The following is an 18374-nucleotide window of genomic DNA, read 5'->3' on the forward strand; positions in this document are numbered from 1 at the left end:
ACCGGTTAACTTGTCCTGCTTGATGCAAGGCATAGACCCTTGTGAATCATGGATCTATATGGATTTCATGTAGAATATTAGGGCCAAATGATCTTCAAAATAAGGTTTCTGTGTTATTAATTATGATAAACATGGGGATACATGCAAATGATAGTTTGAGTATGGTCTTTAATAACATAAAATAGACAAAACTATTCCACAAATAAACATGGCAGACCAGCCTATAGTTTATTATCACATCTTCACACAAATATAGAGATGCATGCTAGGAAAGAGTTATATACTACAGACCGCAATTAACTCATAACTTGATAGATATTCTAAATGTTAAAATATACACACACAAAAAAAATTACTTCCTCATTTGTCTACAGTCAGACAGTTTGTACATAAAATATGAGTTGTACCTAGATATTGATTACTTGCTTACAGGAAACGTAAAAACAGACTTCAGTTGAATGCACCAGGTTTTCCCAATGAACCCCCCCAAAAATGATTTCAAACAAAATGCATATTATATCACTAACATTATTTGAAATGATCAACACACAGATTTCCTGTTGCTGGCTCTTCCTGGTTGTACCTGGTAGTCATCCCTGTGGTATTGAGTGATTTACATACTGTGTTGTATTGGGGTGACTGTCAGCCAGTCCAATTTATCCCCACTCACCAGATCCAGAGTAAAGGTACTCCATTCATTCAGAGAGCTACAGATCTGCCCATGTATTCCTCCCATTCATTTTCTCTCTCTCCCTTCTCTCTCTCTCTACGGTGCAGTCTTGTTCTCCACTTCCATGATGGAGATGAAGCGTGGTCGGCGACGCACCCTCCTCTTGGTGTTGTGTTTGGGGTTCCGCTGGTACATGTCTGCAGGAAGGTTTGAAAGTGGAGGACAAGTTGATGAGGAGAGGGGCAGAGGAAATGAGGGTAGGGTAGAGAAAGGAAGGGTACAATAAAAAGAAGGGAGAGGTCAAAGATGAATGACTCCTCGTCCTGGTCACTGTATGTTTTTAATATAAACATATTGATCAGGTTCATTTCTTACACAGCTATTTCAGTGCAGGCACATGTTGGGGGTGTAACAAGGGCTTTACCTTGAAAACTGAGGTAGTAGTTGCGGTGACCTTTCATAATGGTGACCTCAGCAGATCTGTCTGCCAGGTACGCTTCTTCCAGCTCCCGGGACGAGAGGGATGTCGTACGCTGTTTATCGTCCTGACCGCAACACCAGCACATATTTTAGGATTCAATCCGAGGCGTTTTATAGAGCAGCACATTGGACTGCTGACAATGCGCCCTTTAATGGTAATTTCCCCGACATTCGTGGAGATAGCATTCATGGTAAACGCTGTGCATGTCGGCCCATGCTAAATTAAAACGAGAGTAATGTTCTGCTCTATAGAGCGCCTTGCATTGAATCGTGGCCCTTATCAATAATGAATGCTCTTAAACCATAACAGCACCAATACAACTTAACATCACTGAATCCTCACAACCATATCTCAACCACAAAACAACCACCACAGAACTCAATGCCTCCCCTTCTCCCTCCAGACTCACGGGTCTTCCAAACTCAATCCAGTTCTCGTGGTCGCCCTTGTAGTACCACAGCCACTCAGTGGTCAGGATGTAGTGAGCCGGCTTTGTTACCGAGGAAACGGTGGACAGGCGCCGCACTGGGTCTGACTCCTGTGTCATCGTTAGGAAGTCTACTGGCCGAGAGCCCGGACTGAGAGAGAGAGAGAGAGAGACATTCATGGATTGTTTTAATTTTACAGTCAGACTTACGGTATGTTGCCTGTAAAAAAAATCTGCTAATGTTTATTAGAACCCAGTTCATACCGTTCTATTTCTACCACATTCTTACTTGGATAAGCCTTTTATATCTCGCGTGCACATGCCGGCAAGTTAAGGAGAGAGAGTGCATGTGGGCCGATATGGGGGGACGTCAGTGGTGGTCGATGCCGTTTAAGACGAGGGAGGACGTTTTTTACTTCATGAGCAGGGCTTTATTTCTATTACACCATATTGGATGACTGTCATTCATATTCCATTCACCCAGCTAAATGGAACATCGATAGGTTTAGGATACTACTAGTGGTAAGCGATTAGTGCTTTTTGAGGTAAGTTCGGTTTCGGTTCAATAATTTAAAAAATAATCACAGTTTTCGATTCCGCATGCTTATATGTCTATAACGTGAGCTGCTCAGTATGTGTAAATGATCCTTGTTACTGCAGCTTTTTTGAAAGATATAACGTTATCAATGGAGAACTGCAAAAGTGTTGCTACTGCTCTCGGAAACAGTGCCCTGAATGTATTTTATTTTACCTTTATTTAACCAGGTCGGCTAGTTGAGAACAAGTTCTCATTTACAACTGCGACTGGCCAAGATAAAGCAAAGCAGTGCGACACAAACAACACAGAGTTACACAAAAAAACATACAATCAATAACACAATAGAGAAAACGTCTATATACAGTGTGTGCAAATGAGGTAAGATAAGGGAGGTAGGCAATAAATAGGCCATAGTGGCAAATTAATTACAATTTAGCAATTAAACACTGGAGTGATAGATGTGCAAAAGATGAATGTGCAAGTAGAGATACTGGGGTGCAAAGGAGCAAAAAAACAAAAAACCAGGATGAAGTAGTTGGATGGGCTATTTACAGATGGGCTATGTACAGGTGCAGTGATCTGTGAGCTGCTCTGACAGCTGGTACTTAAAGTTAGTGCGGGAGATATGAGTCTCCAGCTTCAGTGTTTTTTGCAATTCGTTCCAGTCATTGGCAGCAGAGAACTGGAAGGAAAGGCGGACAAAGAAGGAATTGGCTTTGGGAGTGACCAGTGACCAGTACCCACCCTGGAGCGCGTGCTTCGGGTGGGTACTGCTATGGTGACCAGTGAGCTGAGAAAGGTGGGGATTTATCTGGCAAATACTTATAGATGACCTGGAGCCAGTGGGTTTGGTGACGAATATGAAGCGAGGGCCAGTCAACGAGAGCATACAAGTTAACCAATTTAGCAGGCACTATCGACAAAGATCAGAGGGAAAAGTTGTGACGGACGACTTTCTGCACACGGTCAGTGTGAACTGGAGTGACTTGACACAACGGGGGCCAAACAAGTTGTAATGGAGTAAAAAGGGGTTCCAGTCTGCCGTGAAGCGCTCATCCATGTATACGGGTAAGAATCTAGCTTCATTTTTAGATATTATACTGTACATTTCAAATTTAGTCAGAAAGTCGCTTTCATTGTAAGTTAAAGCGTACTGTTAGCTAGCTAGGGAACAGTAGCGTGCTGGCTCGCTAGCTAATGTTACAAGTATGATCTGTGTAGTAATATTACTCGTATCTCAGAAAACCATTTGCATTGCTAGTTGTAGCCTAATGTTAGCTAGCTAACATTGAACCTAGTTGGTAAGCTTTAGCTACCTGCAGGCTCTTACTACAGCATTTCATGCATGGTGGCTAGCTATGACAATCCGTTTGTAATGCTAGCGGTATGGGTTGGGATTATGGTTCATTTGTTGCTACATGTCTAAACAAAAAGACTCCACTTTGCCAGATTACATGACCCAGCAGATTAGCCAGGTGTGTCTGGGAGTGATTACGACCATCTATATATTGTATTTCATGAACATGTCTAGACAATAGTGACCAATCCAATTAGGCAGATGTGGCTGGCAGGTGGTTATAGCATTTGTTTCACATGACCCATCAATTTAGACAAGTGTGTCTGTTCTGGGTAAGCATCATCTAATAATTATAAAATATTTATACATTATTTTTGATAACCATTTCACCGTACCGTTTACACCTTCTATATCCTGTGCATGTGACAAATACACTTTGCTTGTATTTGATATAGTGTGTGTTTGCCAGAGACGGTAATGTGAATAACAACATGACCTGCACCAGTCAGATTAGGATATAGGCCAAGGACTAAATAAAGTGTATTTCACCTGGAGTTTTTCCTTTATTGTAGGCCACTACTTTCAGCACTTTTAGTCTTCATCTTTGGTTGTTTACCTCACTGCTTACTCACCCTGTTCAGCACGTGGCCTCACATGTGAATCATTAAAAAGAGATGGGAGGGGCTATGGCTTAAGAAGGTGTGAACAATAGACAAAGAAAAAGGTGTACCAAAACATTCAAGGGACATTTTCTCAAAAGTGAGGTAACAAGTTTATCAACTTTCGAAACAGAAGTAATTTCCCCATTGTTCCTCCACTGCAGTGTACGTACGATTTACAATTTTGTGGCTCCGAGTCTCTACTTTTATCCAATGTAAAAAAAAAAACGGCATTTTAAATTTTGCTACATAAGACCGAATCGAGGTCGTCGGTCACATTTTTGTTCAGTGTATTTTATAGTAGGGGACGAACGTATAAAAAGTGTGGAACTGCTGTCATATAAAACGTTTTATTTTGAAACCGAGCCCAAGGTAAGCCCATGCTTTTTAATTTATTCTTTTTTTTTAAATCCACGTTTCATCACTTTCCTACCCTCACTCCGTTTTGTTAGGGAGCAGGCTTAGGGTCTTAGATTGAGAGAATCTTTATCATGAAACCGACTGAAAAAAGTAGCAATCTATATTTTAAAAAGCATGTCTCGTGTTCATATTTCACAACTTCTGCAGGCTTTTGGAGTGCAGCCTATATTTGATTAAGGCTACATTATTGCATGTTAAATGTTTCTATCAGTGATAGGTGAGCGAACAAATAGATGAGCTATACCACCTCTACTTATTTTCCCAGACAGAGAATTAACCAAATACATCCTACAGACGGAGATTCAGTGAAAGAAAATCCCATTGATTAGGACAAGTCCCAATCTTTTGGTCAGATAGGACTAGGCTACTAAACGACTGCAAGTTGAAGAGCAAAATAATCCACATAACATACTGGCAAAATGTTCTGAACAGTGTCAATACATGAGCCAACTAGACAAGACGATCATGAGCAGCACTCACCTCAACTTCGCTAACATTTCCACAGCCTAATTGTAGCCTAACAAACATCCAAATGGAGATTCAGTGAAAATAACACTCGGACATTGATTTAATTATCAAGAGGCCCCACGCTTGTCTCCAAGCCGCGCAAAACGGTGCTAAAATAGTTGATCACACACAGGTAAGGCTACAATTCAAATGTATTATAACAATGATGACTTCCGGAGTTTCAGTAAGCCACCATTTGATGCCTTCAATTGAGATAGCCTACTTTACTCCAATATGTGCATCATTCAGTGACATTTATTCCCAAAGTAAATATTTATGAATATTTCCAGGTGTGGTTAAGAAAACAGTTAATGTGCTGGGCATGGTGAAGAGATGGGTGAAGTGACATGCCTCGCAAAGTTTGGAACAGCTAGGAGGAGAGTAGTGAGTGCGCTGCCGAGCTACCATCAAGAGCTTAAAGAAAAACTCCCAAAAACTATCTTTTGGTATTTGTTTCATTAGTCCATTGTTGATGTAATCCCAAATTATTTTGCATGTCAGCAATCAAGTTAAGATATAGAACTTTCAAAATACAAAAATACAGGTGGAATTTTCCTTTAAGAGCATAGTGCATTACGGCGACATTTCATACTAGGCCGTAGGCAGAATTTTACCGCAATCATGACTAGGTTGGTTCGCGGAAATAAAAGTTAGCAGGATGCTAAAGTTGGAGGGAAAATGTCTTGGTTTGAAAGGTGCGAAAGAGTCCACTTTCAACTTTAGTGGGCAGTGGTGAACCCTGACCTGTGTGTGTTCCGGGGGTCACAGAAGGCTCTCTCGATGTCCTCAGTGTGATGCAGGCGTATCCAGCCGTTCCCATCAAACACCTCCCACTTATAGGGCAAGTTAAAATGCACACGGATACACTGGTCTGGGCACACAAACACATTACACAAACAAGCATGAAAGAACCACAACCAAACATACCAAAAGCATAGAAAATATACCAAAAGGGGAGCGCCGAGTCTAGGTCCAAAAGGCTCCTTAACAGCTTCTACACCGAAGCTATAAGACTGTGAACAATTAATCAAACGGCCACCCAGACTCTTTACATTGAACCCCCCCCCCCTCCTCCCTTTGTTTTTACACTGCTGCTACTCGCTGTTTATTATCTATGCAATCACTTTATCCCTACCTACAGTACAAGTCAAAAGTTTGGACACACCTACTCATTCAAGGTTTCTTCTTTATTTTTTTTAACTATTTTCTACATTGTAGAATAATAATGAAGACATCAAAACTAGGAAATAACACATATGGAATCATGTAGTAGCCAAGTGTTAAACAAATCAAAATAAATGTTAGATTGTTCAAAGTAGCCACCCTTTGCACACTCTTGGCATTCTCTCAACCAGCTTCATGAGGAATGCTTTTCCAACAGTCTTGAAGGAGTTCCCACATATGCTGAGCACTTGTTGGCTGCTTTTCCTTCACTCTACGGTCCAACTCATCCCAAACCATCTTAATTGGGTTGAGGTTGGGTGATTGTGGAGGCCAGGTCATCTGATGCAGCACTTCATCACTCTCCTTCTTGGTCAAATAGCCCTTACACAGCCTGGATGTGTTATTGAGTCATTGTCCTGTTGAAAAACAAATGATAGTCCCCCTAATCGCGAACCAGATGGGATAGCGTATCACTGCAGAACGATGTGGTAGCCATGCTGGTTAAGTGTGTAAATAATTCACCAACAGTGTCACCAGCAAAGCCCCCCTATACCATCACACCACCTGCTCTATGCTTCACAGTGGGAACCACACATGTGGAGATAATCCGTTCACCTACTCTCTGTCTCACAAAGACAAGGCAGCTGGAACTAAAAAATCTCAAATTTGGACTCATCAGACCAAAGGACAGATTTCCACCAGTCTAATGTCCATTGCTCACGTTTCATGTCTCTTCTTAGTGTCCTTTAGTAGTGGTTTCTTTGTAGCAATTTGACCATGACGTCCAGATTCACGCAGTCTCCTCTGAACAGTTGATGTTGAGTTATGACTGTTACTTGAACTCAGTGAAGCATTTATTTAGGCTGCAATCTGCAGTGCAGTTAACTATACTGAACTTATCCTCTGCAGCAGAGTTAACTCTGGGTATTCCTTTCCTGTGGCAGTCCTCATGAGAGCCAGTTTCATCATAGCGCTTCATGGCATTTTCTGTTTCTCTTTGCATTTTTGAGCTGTTCTTGACATAATAAGGACTTGGTCTTTTACAAAATAGGGCTATCTTCTATATACCACCCCTACCTTATCACAACACATCTGATTGGCTCAAACACATTAAGAAGAAAATAAATTCCACAAATTAACAAGGCACACCTGTTAATTGAAATGCATTCCAGGTGACTACCTCATGAAGCTGGTTGAGAGAATGCCAAGACTGTGCAAAACTGTCATCAAGACAAAGGGTGGCTACTTTGAAGAATCTCAAATATAAAAATAGATTTTGATTCCTTTAACACTTTTTCATAGTTTCATAGCCTGGGGAGAGTGGGGGTAGCCTGTTGTATTCGGCGCATGTGACAAATACAATTTGAACAGGCAAAAATAAATAAATATTTCACATCGAGGAGAAGAGAGCTCACCCTGGAATCTACAGTTCTTGCGTATGAAATGCAGACAAATCTCCTTCCTGTCCTCTTTCTTGACCACAGGACTGGAGACCAGCTCACCTACACGCTCTGAAACACACATATACAGAGGGATTATGCACATATACTGCAGATCAAGCCAAAAGAACACACACACACACACACACTCCAGGTGAGGGATTTACGTACCTTTAGCAGTGTAGGGTGTAGTGGGTGTGTTGAGGCGGTGGAGGTTCTGGTAGACGAAGGGAAGGTCGTTGATGATGTCACCGCTAAGGCCCCTCTCCTCCAGCATGCGGCGGCCATGCTGGTCGATGACATGCTGCCTCTTGCACTTGGGCCCGAACATGCAGTCGTCATGCACAAAGTGCATGCACATGTGCACCTTGGTGCAGCTGTCCCTGAAGGTACATGCGCCGTGGGGCCCGGAGCCCTTGTTGTAGTGAGAGCACACCTGACGTCAGGAACACACGGCAACAACGTCAGAGACAATCATCATGGAAATGCAGTCACACATAGCCAACCAGAGGGGCTGGGTCAAGCAGTTGCCTTTAGAAGGCTTACATGGTCACCGGCCAAAAAATGATCTAACCTCACACACCAAGAAGTTCTACTTTACCTCTCTGGGTAACGAATACTTCCTGGGGACAAACCCACATCAACAGCGTAAGTTTTTATATTTCCATTTTTTTTTTTTTTTCTTTAAAAAAATATAATATTCTTTGTTTGCTTTTTTTTTTTTTTTTTTTTTTTTTTTAACACACAAGAAGTCCCACAGGTTCAAGGTGGCTTGTCTTCATCTCAGATCACTCTTCACCCACACTGGGCTTTAGGCTGGACGTGATGGTATTCGTAGTGTTCTTTTCTTTTGTCTTTTCAACCTTTTCATCGATTTACTTGTGATATTTGTTTAGACTGGATGAGCCAACATTACTCTCGGAAAACACGCGTTTTTTTCCTTTTTCTTTTTGAGAAACTTGTTTGTCTCCGTATAGTTGTCCAATCAGATTACGGGTGCATCTAGTTCGGAGCGGTATCGTCCAATCAGTGTGCAGGATTCACTTCTCACTGGCACTGAACCTGCCTATAGACTTGTCCAGAATTCCCTTCTCTGGAATGCCAGGATGTAAGCTACTCCTGTCCTTCCCTCTTTGGGGAGATAGAATGAGAGAGAGATAAAAAGAGTGAGAGAGAAAAATAGATCTACGCCTTCTACCCATGAGCTCGTACACAAAGAGCACTCAGAACACTGCTACACTCCCTGAGGGCAGAAACCTGTAATGCAGAAACGTCCCACATTTTACTTAAAGGAGCAAGACTTCATGGAGCAAGACAGACAAATTCACACACAAAGAGAGCATGAGACACAGCATTGCATTTCTACTGTATTCATCTAAGGGAGAAAGGGTATATGAAAAAGTCTACAAGGGCTTAGGGAGAGGTGCTAGGGATTGGAACTGGGCTCATTTCTTAATGGAGACCGCCAGGCCCTGGTAAGGCTCCATCCAGGTGTGTAGTGGGGCTCTAGTGTGTAGTGGGGCTCTAGTCTGTAGAGGAGCGGCCTGTGCTGTATTTTGTGTGTGTGTGTGTTTCTGTGAAGCATTTATTTGGGTTGCAATCTGTTGGTGTATGTGTGTATGTGTTACCTCAGGCAGCAGGGTGGGATCATTCTGCAGCAGTAACAGGAACAGGTCATCCTCGTGCAGCTCATGCAGAGTGCACTCCCTCAGGAGCGTGTAGTTATGCTCTGAACGCACGTCATGGGAGAACTTACACTGCTTCCTACAGAGAGAGAACAGCACACACACACACAGACTGGAGTAGAGTAGGTAAACAGACAGGAGTGTACCATAAAGACATCAAGCATCATTTTGTTTTTGTGTAGGCTACTGAAAACTCATGATCATGATATGCCTTGTTCCAAATCAAGGAATCTAAGCAAATAGGCAATTCTGCATCATATGGCAATATGTTGTATTTATAATATACCTGATGATATTAATAAATGTGCTAACACAAGTTTTCATACATTAGTGGACTAGACTAGAGGATGCAGGTGTTATTTGTCCAGATTGATCAATACAGAATAAAAGGGGGCGTGATGGCTCTCATATATGCTACGCTGCTGCTAGCTAGCCACTCCCCTCTTCAACCTAGCAAAAACTACTCACCACGGTCGAGGTTTCGCTTACCTGCCTTTCCCAAATCTACAGTTTCCATAAACAAAATATTTGCAAAGGTGAAGCTCCTGGCAATCTCTGCAATCTTGTTTTGTGTAATTTTTACACAGTCGCAGCGACGTTTTGGCGACAATCACACAGTCAGTCCCCCATTCGTCCGTCCTCTCTCGGTTCCGCACCGCAACAAACCGAGAACACTTCTTCACGATGTACCAAAAGTCGTCCTCGGTTATTTCAACACGCTGGAATACTTTCCTGTGCAATTGCTGGAGGGCCAGGGAACCCTTGTTGCTGCATAATATACTGGTGGCATGATGAATTACTCTGGAGTAGCTGGACATTGTTGGTGCCTCTCTCATTTGCGGATGAGAAGGCGGAAGCAGCAAACCAGCAACAGATTGTCAGTGCTAGTAGTTCTACTTTTCTCCACGCAGGGGCGATCGAGTTCAATTCAGAGCATCACAGAAATGCAATGGCGATTGTCGCCCCGTTGTGGATAAAAGTGGAAAGTGTTCCGATTCTAAATATCAAGCATTCTATTTTCAAATAATATGTTACCAATATGGCACACAATCAGTTTTAGCCTCTATATTATACTATTGATAAACATTATTGGTCGTTGTGGTGTAATTTTCCCCTCTCTCTCTGGGTCTGTGGTCACTGATTACTTCATCCATCTGTGACTGATTAACAGCGTGAGATGAAAAAGTGGTCCGTGCCATCCAGTACCCTTGGGACGTCCCTACCCTAACCTTAAACAATAACCCTTACCTTCTTCTTGCATGTGTGGCAAAAAAAATGTGCTGTGTAAGGTTTTAGCAGATTACATTTTTTTTCTAGACTATTGAAATCAGTCAATAATAGTTCATGTCAAATGCTGCTAGGGTGTTCAAGGATACTTTAACAGCCAAATTGTGTTACGTTGAGTGTCTGTTTGCATGTTTTGTACGATAAATCCAGGTGTAAAAAAAAAAAAAAGAACATTCTTACATCATACAAAACAGAACGCAGCTATTAACGAGAAAATAAATGGTGGTGTTTCGTTAATATGGCATAGGGATGACATGACACTCCCTACAGCTTGGTAAGTACTTAAATATTAACATGGCTCTATCCAACGAAAATTATGGAATGAAACTATTTATTTTCATATTTCCATTCGTGTGTTTCTGTATCTACTTGTAGTTTCGAACCACTCCAAGCCAGAAGAGGGCGCTACAGGTTCAGATTGCAACTCTTCCCACGGTCCCGCCAGTCACTTCTGATTTGCTGTAGTATTGTGATATGAAACCAAGATGGCGTCTACGGAAAGCTAGTTACATTTGTAGACACATTTATATTTAACGCAACATTGTTTGTTCTATGCCAGTATTAAATGAACACTACTTTCTGACAGATTGGGCCGAGAGTGGTGTTGCTAAAAAATGGATGGCTAGCTAGCATGATAGCAGTAGCATCTAGCTAGTACGCGACCAGTTTAGTACGGCAATGACTTATGAATCGAATAGCTAGCTAACTTGCTGTATTAGCTCCCCTAAAAGCATGACGGAGGCTCCGAGTGAGGACGAACTGCGGCCGGTGCCACGTGAGCGGGCGATTCTGGAGAGTTTCTTCACGCAGCTCGGAATGTTCTCGTTCGACCGGGCGAAGGACTATGTGGAGAAAGAGAAGGACAGCAGCAAGAGCGCAGGGGCCATTTGGGCCGCTCTCCTCGCCGCCTTCGCACACCTTTCCGCAGCGGAGAAGGCCTATCACAACATGACGTTCCTGGGACAAAAGCTGGGTAAAAAGTACCCCATGTAAACACGCACGAACAGAAAATGACTTTTTTGTTTCACTACAAAACTCATTCGTGAGGCAAAATGACACCCCTCAGTGCAATTACTGTAACCTATTACAAGGGTGGGAATAATGTTCGGGACTTTCCAACTTGGAATCTGTTTCAAAAACTTCGTAAAGAACAAGGTTGTCAACAAACAACGCATACGAAGTTGTATAGCGGCAGAATAAGATACCAGGTTCCCTACTATAGTGGGCTATTTTAATTTTTTCACTCACCACGTTTATTCCGTGAAATGTCTGTCCTCACTCTGGTAGCCTATGGACAAACATTAAGAATACGCTACGTGGTGAGTTGATGTCTATTCAGTCAACTAGTTGAATTGATGACGCCACTTTGTATGCGTTGTTTGTTGGCAACCTTGTACTTTACGAAGTTTTTGGAACAGATTCCTGTTGGAACGTCCCACAAAATTATACCCACCCTATCACAAGTGGGACTAGTATCACCATGGCGTTATTATCCAGGCGAGAAAGTCACGTTCCATAATAGAACGTTGAAGTGTAGGTTTCTAACAGCAAGCCCACATTTGTATGACGTGTGTATTCAGCAGCTAATATAACGTCGATATTATGGGGGTAGGAGGAAAAACGTACAACTGGATCAAGGATTTCCTGTTTGGAAGGTCTATCCAGGTGAGGGTGGGATAATTCTCTATCAAGCAGCTACCTGGTGGATAATGGTACATAGCAGGGGAGCGTGATTAGACCTCTGTTCTCAATTATGGTCAATGATGTTTACTCTCAGGTATGGCCGGATATTGGGAGGTCGTTATTTTCAGATGATGGGGAAGAAATGTGCCATACATAGCCAGCAAGGTACAGGAAGCAATTGATAAGGTAGAGCGGTGGGCATTAATGTGATGATTAAAGTTCTCTGTAGAGAACTCACTTTACCAGGAGGAAGGTGGGAGATGTGGTATGTTTGAGGTCATATGAAAAAAAACTTGTAGAGGATGGGGTCCTTCCGGTTCCTTGGGGTGTACTTTGACACGAGACTGACCTGGGCAGAACACATTGATAGCGTGGTGGAAAAGTAAGAAGGTGCTAAATGTGATGCGCTGTCTGACGGGGAAGGAGTGGGGGGCTGGGCGTTCCTCATTGAGGACTGTGTATGTTGCATTGATCCGATCTGTAATAGACTATGGCGGTGTAGAGTATGGTTCGGCAGCTCGGACCTCCTTGGAAAGGCTAGATGTTATACAGGGACAAGGACTCTATGTAGTGGGGTGTTTCGGACGTCCCCAGTGACTGCGCTACAGGTGGAGGTGGGGGATATGCCCCCAGTGGCTGCACTACAGGTGGAGATGGGGGATATGTCATTGCAGATTAGGAGACAGCAGCTGGCAATTAATTATTGGGTCAACCTACAGGGACATGGGGTGTCTCATCCTGCAATAGGGATTTTACAGGCATGCTGGGAACATGAGCGAGGACAGAATATGAACTTTGGGTGGGTAATACCCAGGCAAGGGGGAGATGGGACTGTATGGAGGGGAGTTTAGTCCAACGTTAGCTATTCCTGTAAATCCACCATGTCTACTCCCAGCTCCAGTAGTTGATCAAGAAGTGTTGGAGAGACTATCGAAAGATATGAAGCGTGTTGATCCATCTGATTTGTTTAAGAGATGTCTGGATACTGTGTGCCAGGATTTTGTGGCCATTTACACAGATGGTTCGAAAGATCCAAGGACAGGATGCACCGGGTCCGCATTTGTAGTGCAGGAATGGGGGGAACGTATGTACAGATCATCTGACTGTATATACGGAGGAGCTGATGGCCATACCGTTGGACTTGAAGTGTGTGGAGGAAGTCAATGATTTAGCTCACGTAGCAGACAAGACCTGCTTTGAGGTACTACAAACCTATGGCAGGATTAGACAGATGGTTATACAGATAATATCTACTTGTGTCCCAGCCCATGTGAGGTTGGAGGGGAATGAGGCAGTTGATGTACTGGCTAAACAAGCACTTAGTAGTAGGGATGTTTGATGTTGTAGTTTCAATGAGCACAGCAGAGGTAAAAAAAAGCCTGATATGGACAGTGATGGTGCAGCGATGGCAGGATTAGTGGAATAGATACTAAGGGCAGGCATTTATTTCAAGTACAGAGGAATGTCAGGGGAGGGGAGGACAGCAGGAAGGGAGACTATTTTTACAAGATTAAAGGTGGGACACAGCCGGTTGAATAGGTCCTTAAATGTGATAGGAAAGCATCCAACAGGAAAGTGTGATTATTGCGAGGAAACAGACAGTTGAGCATGTATTGCTCCAGTCTGGGCAGAATCAGAGGGTAAGAGAGAGGCTTAGATCTAGTTTGAGGGAGAAGGGGATACAGGAAATTAGTTTAAACGCTCCAGTACAGTAGGTGGCGGCAATGCACCATAACGTTGGATGCCAACCTCAGATAAAACCCACCGAACAAAAAGACAGCACATCGTGTCTACCCCACTCTCTGAGGGGTCGGCTGAAAACGGATGTTTCTGGTTTTCACAGATACAGTATTTAACCTAACTTCCATTTCCCCTGAAAAACGGTTGTTGGAATTCCGCTCTGGTGTGTTTTTTTACGTCAGCTACGTTAGGCTATAGCTCCCCAAACAACAATTTCCAACATGGACTGTTTTCTCTACGTTGCTCCAATATGTTAATCAGGATCATAACATACTCTTGCAGGCGGCCAGTCGTTCTTCAGCCGCAAGGACTCCATCCGCACCATCTACACCTCCCTGTTCAACACGCTGAGGAAGGTGGTGACCATGGGGCGCCACGCCCAGCCAGGCTCCGCTTCCTACCTGGAGGACCTGCTGTCTCACCTGTCGGAGCAGCTGTGCCACTTCACCCAGGCCCGCATGGAGATGGCTGACCTGTACGAGAAGATGCATGCACTGGGCAGCCAGAAGAACATCAACTCTGAGGAGCTGGTCGCCACCCTCGAGGCAGTGGTGCAGAAATACAGCTCCAGGTGTGTGGGGCGTGTCATGTCTCAGCTCAGCTGTGCATGCAGGCTGTAATAGTGTGTGTGGCTGAGAAATTGCAGGAAAAAAGAGATGGCAAGAGTATGCAGGGGGAGGGGTGGGTGGGGGAGCATGACAGGGGAGGGAGGGGTGGGGAGCTTTCTGCTGAAATCAGCAGATATCAAATTTAGCTCAGCCGGAACCAAAGCAAGCCCAACACAGAAAAGCCCACTGTGCGGCTGTGGTGCAGTTCACACTGCAGCGAGTCACGATCTGGCACACACGGGTGGTTGTGCAGTCAGGGGTGAAGGTGACTCTCTTGCACAGCAGTCGACACAGCCATGGAACGTAATCAGCATTGAGACTACACAGGATATTAACTGCTAATCGGGGCCAGCACCTCCACACCCAGTCGCCACATCCTTAGCATCAGAGAACACCAGAAACATCCAATACTGTTCCACGGCCATAGTCCATCTCTTACAATATATTAATCAGCATTAGTACTAATAAGGCTATTTATCATTAGGATAATTGGTTTTACTGAATAGTAAACACAATTGATTCGTAGTGCAGTGTGATCAGTTTTTAGACTGCCATCTGACACCACCAGCATGTCTCCCTTTATATTAGAAATAGCTTGCTCTCCAGTGACCCCCTCCATCTCCTCCCCTCTCCCTCCCAGATTCCACCACCCCATCCTGGGCCGCTTGGAGGGGGGCTTCCAGACAGAGGTGGATGTGGTGACACAGCTCCTGCGCTGCCAGGCCCAGGTGTCAGAGTGGCACTTCCTGCCCGCCCTGCTCAGCCTGCATGGGGCTAGCTCTAAGCTGACCGCCTGGGGACAGCTCTTCCAGCGCCAGGGGGAGACCCGCAAGCACCTGTTCGGAGGCCAGTCCCAGAAAGCCGTGCAGCCGCCCCACCTGTACGTGTGGCTGCAGCGCTTCCAGGGGGCGCTCCTTGCTAAATTCAGCTTCTACTTCCATGAGGCGCTGAGCCGCCAGACGGTGTCCGCAGACATGAAGGCCCTGACGGCACGCACGGCGCCCGATTACCACGGCAAGATCTGTTCGTTTATCCGCAAACACGATGCCAACAATGTCTCGCTGGTGTTCGACAACCGCGGCTTGGACAGCTTCCAGGGCCACGGCTACCACCACCCGCACTCGTACCGCGAGGCGCCCAAGGGGGTGGAGCAGTTCCCCGCCGTGGTGTCCCTTCCCGGGGGTGAGCGGCCGCTCACGCACTGGCCCAACGTCATCATGATGATGGGCGACTTCGAGGCGGAGCTCAACACGCCGGACAAGGTGGTACACTTCTATGACGACAAAGTCCAGAGCACTTACTATCTGACCCGACCGGAATCACACTTCACCCTGGTGGTCATCTTCGACGGTAGGAAGTCCGAGAAGGACTCGCACATCACCGCCTTCCTGCAGGAGATCTCTGGCTCACTGAGGAACTCCAAACCATTCAGCACCCTCAAACCTGGCTCCAAGGGCTGAGAGAGAGATGCCCTACGTCATATACAGTGCCTTGCGAAAGTATTCGGCCCCCTTGAACTTTGCGACCTTTTGCCACATTTCAGGCTTCAAACATAAATATATAAAACTGTATTTTTTTGTGAAGAATCAACAACAAGTGGGACACAATCATGAAGTGGAACGACATTTATTGGATATTTCGAACTTTTTTAACAAATCAAAAACTGAAAAATTGGGCGTGCAAAATTATTCAGCCCCTTTACTTTCAGTGCAGCAAACTCTCTCCAGAAGTTCAGTGAGGATCTCTGAATGATCCAATGTTGACCTAAATGACTAACGATGATAAATACAATCCACCTGTGTGTAATCAAGTCTCCGTATACATGCACCTGCACTGTGATAGTCTCAGAGGTCCGTTAAAAGCGCAGAGAGCATCATGAAGAACAAGGAACACACCAGGCAGGTCCGAGATACTGTTGTGAAGAAGTTTAAAGCCGGATTTGGATACAAAAAGATTTCCCAAGCTTTAAACATCCCAAGGAGCACTGTGCAAGCGATAATATTGAAATGGAAGGAGTATCAGACCACTGCAAATCTACCAAGACCTGGCCGTCCCTCTAAACTTTCAGCTCATACAAGGAGAAGACTGATCAGAGATGCAGCCAAGAGGCCCATGATCACTCTGGATGAACTGCAGAGATCTACAGCTGAGGTGGGAGACTCTGTCCATAGGACAACAATCAGTCGTATATTGCAGAAGAAAGCCATTTCTTAAAGATATCCATAAAAAGTGTTGTTTAAAGTTTGCCACAAGCCACCTGGGAGACACACCAAACATGTGGAAGAAGGTGCTCTGGTCAGATGAAACCAAAATTGAACTTTTTGGCAACAATGCAAAACGTTATGTTTGGCGTAAAAGCAACACAGCTGAACACACCATCCCCACTGTCAAACATGGTGGTGGCAGCATCATGGTTTGGGCCTGCTTTTCTTCAGCAGGGACAGGGAAGATGGTTAAAATTGATGGGAAGATGGATGGAGCCAAATACAGGACCATTCTGGAAGAAAACCTGATGGAGTCTGCAAAAGACCTGAGACTGGGACGGAGATTTGTCTTCCAACAAGACAATGATCCAAAACATAAAGCAAAATCTACAATGGAATGGTTCAAAAATAAACATATCCAGGTGTTAGAATGGCCAAGTCAAAGTCCAGACCTGAATCCAATCGAGAATCTGTGGAAAGAACTGAAAACTGCTGTTCACAAATGCTCTCCATCCAACCTCACTGAGCTCGAGCTGTTTTGCAAGGAGGAATGGGGAAAAAATTCAGTCTCTCGATGTGCAAAACTGATAGAGACATACTCCAAGCGACTTACAGCTGTAATCGCAGCAAAAGGTGGCGCTACAAAGTATTAACTTAAGGGGGCTGAATAATTTTGCACGCCCAATTTTTCAGTTTTTGATTTGTTAAAAAAGTTTGAAATATCCAATAAATGTCGTTCCACTTCATGATTGTGTCCCACTTGTTGTTGATTCTTCACAAAAAAATACAGTTTTATATCTTTATGTTTGAAGCCTGAAATGTGGCAAAAGGTCGCAAAGTTCAAGGGGGCCGAATACTTTCGCAAGGCACTGTACATCATAAACTGACTGTGACCCCATAAGGGGTAGATGGGTGTGTGCGTGTAACGTTATAACAGAGAGACCAGGCATTGTTCCATAGACAGGATGAACAAGTTGTCTAATCATTAGGAAAGCTTCCAGTGACATTGTTGCAACATTCTGATTGGTTTTAGCTTCTTAATATGGGCGGCCAGGACCTTTTTGCTTTACTACTTGAAATATAATTAGAACCTCAACATTGGCTTGTTTTAATTCAGAGAATGGCTTCAACCCGTGGTCCAACTGCTTGTTCTGTTGAGCATCATGATTGGAATCTTTTAGTTTGTTTTGTCAAATCAGTTCCAGACCAAAAGAGATGCGTCACTGACGCAGTGTGGCCTTCTCACAGTGAACTGACTGAGACATTTAACCTGATTCTATTCCAATCACAGGCCAGACAACTTCCTACCCGTCAGGGATATAATGGTGCAATGTACTGAAAAAGCCTTTGCTTAATTTGTGTACTTTTGTTAACATTGATGTTTGTTTACCGTCAACAGAAGTGCTTGATTTGTTGAGTTTTTTTTCCTGGTATGTCATCCTCTATTTAGTTGTACTTATTTATCTGTTTAATTCCAAAATGACTGTAGAAAAAAAAGCTTTGTGTGTGTGTGTGTGTAAGAGGTGATTTCACACTTTTCGGGAAGCTTCTTAAGACTGAGGGTT

At 44.0% G+C, this 18374-nt stretch overlaps 2 protein-coding genes across 5 annotated transcripts; one reads left to right on the plus strand and one right to left on the minus strand.

Moving 5' to 3' along the window:
- Positions 1–194: 194 nt before the first annotated feature.
- On the minus strand, positions 195–11922 carry parp12b (poly (ADP-ribose) polymerase family, member 12b). 3 transcript variants are annotated; one of them, XM_090200298.1, is made up of 8 exons: positions 11823–11922; positions 9231–9366; positions 7774–8038; positions 7579–7674; positions 5744–5870; positions 1561–1729; positions 1095–1215; positions 195–867 (listed from the first exon to the last, which is right to left on the minus strand). In XM_090200298.1, the coding sequence occupies exons 3-8, from the start codon at positions 7961–7963 to the stop codon at positions 767–769; spliced, it is 804 nt and encodes a 267-aa protein (XP_090056424.1). In that variant the 5' UTR covers positions 7964–8038; positions 9231–9366; positions 11823–11922; the 3' UTR covers positions 195–766. The 3 variants fall into 3 exon arrangements, with proteins under 3 accessions (XP_090056424.1, XP_021419155.1, XP_090056423.1); XM_021563480.3 differs by lacking the exon at positions 11823–11922 and adding an exon at positions 9777–11510; XM_090200297.1 differs by lacking the exons at positions 9231–9366; positions 11823–11922 and adding an exon at positions 8204–8549.
- On the plus strand, positions 11018–18311 carry LOC110490215 (KICSTOR subunit 2). Of its 2 annotated transcripts, none has more exons than XM_021563482.3 (3): positions 11018–11547; positions 14280–14568; positions 15246–18311. In XM_021563482.3, exons 1-3 carry the CDS (start codon positions 11307–11309, stop codon positions 16063–16065), a joined length of 1350 nt encoding a protein of 449 aa, XP_021419157.3. In that variant the 5' UTR covers positions 11018–11306; the 3' UTR covers positions 16066–18311. The 2 variants fall into 2 exon arrangements, with proteins under 2 accessions (XP_021419157.3, XP_090056425.1); XM_090200299.1 differs by lacking the exon at positions 11018–11547 and adding an exon at positions 12095–12239.
- Positions 18312–18374: the final 63 nt, after the last annotated feature.

This window comes from Oncorhynchus mykiss, chromosome 15, assembly GCF_057628025.1.
Source record: "Oncorhynchus mykiss isolate SJ-2025 chromosome 15, ASM5762802v1, whole genome shotgun sequence".
Lineage (NCBI taxonomy): Eukaryota > Metazoa > Chordata > Actinopteri > Salmoniformes > Salmonidae > Oncorhynchus > Oncorhynchus mykiss.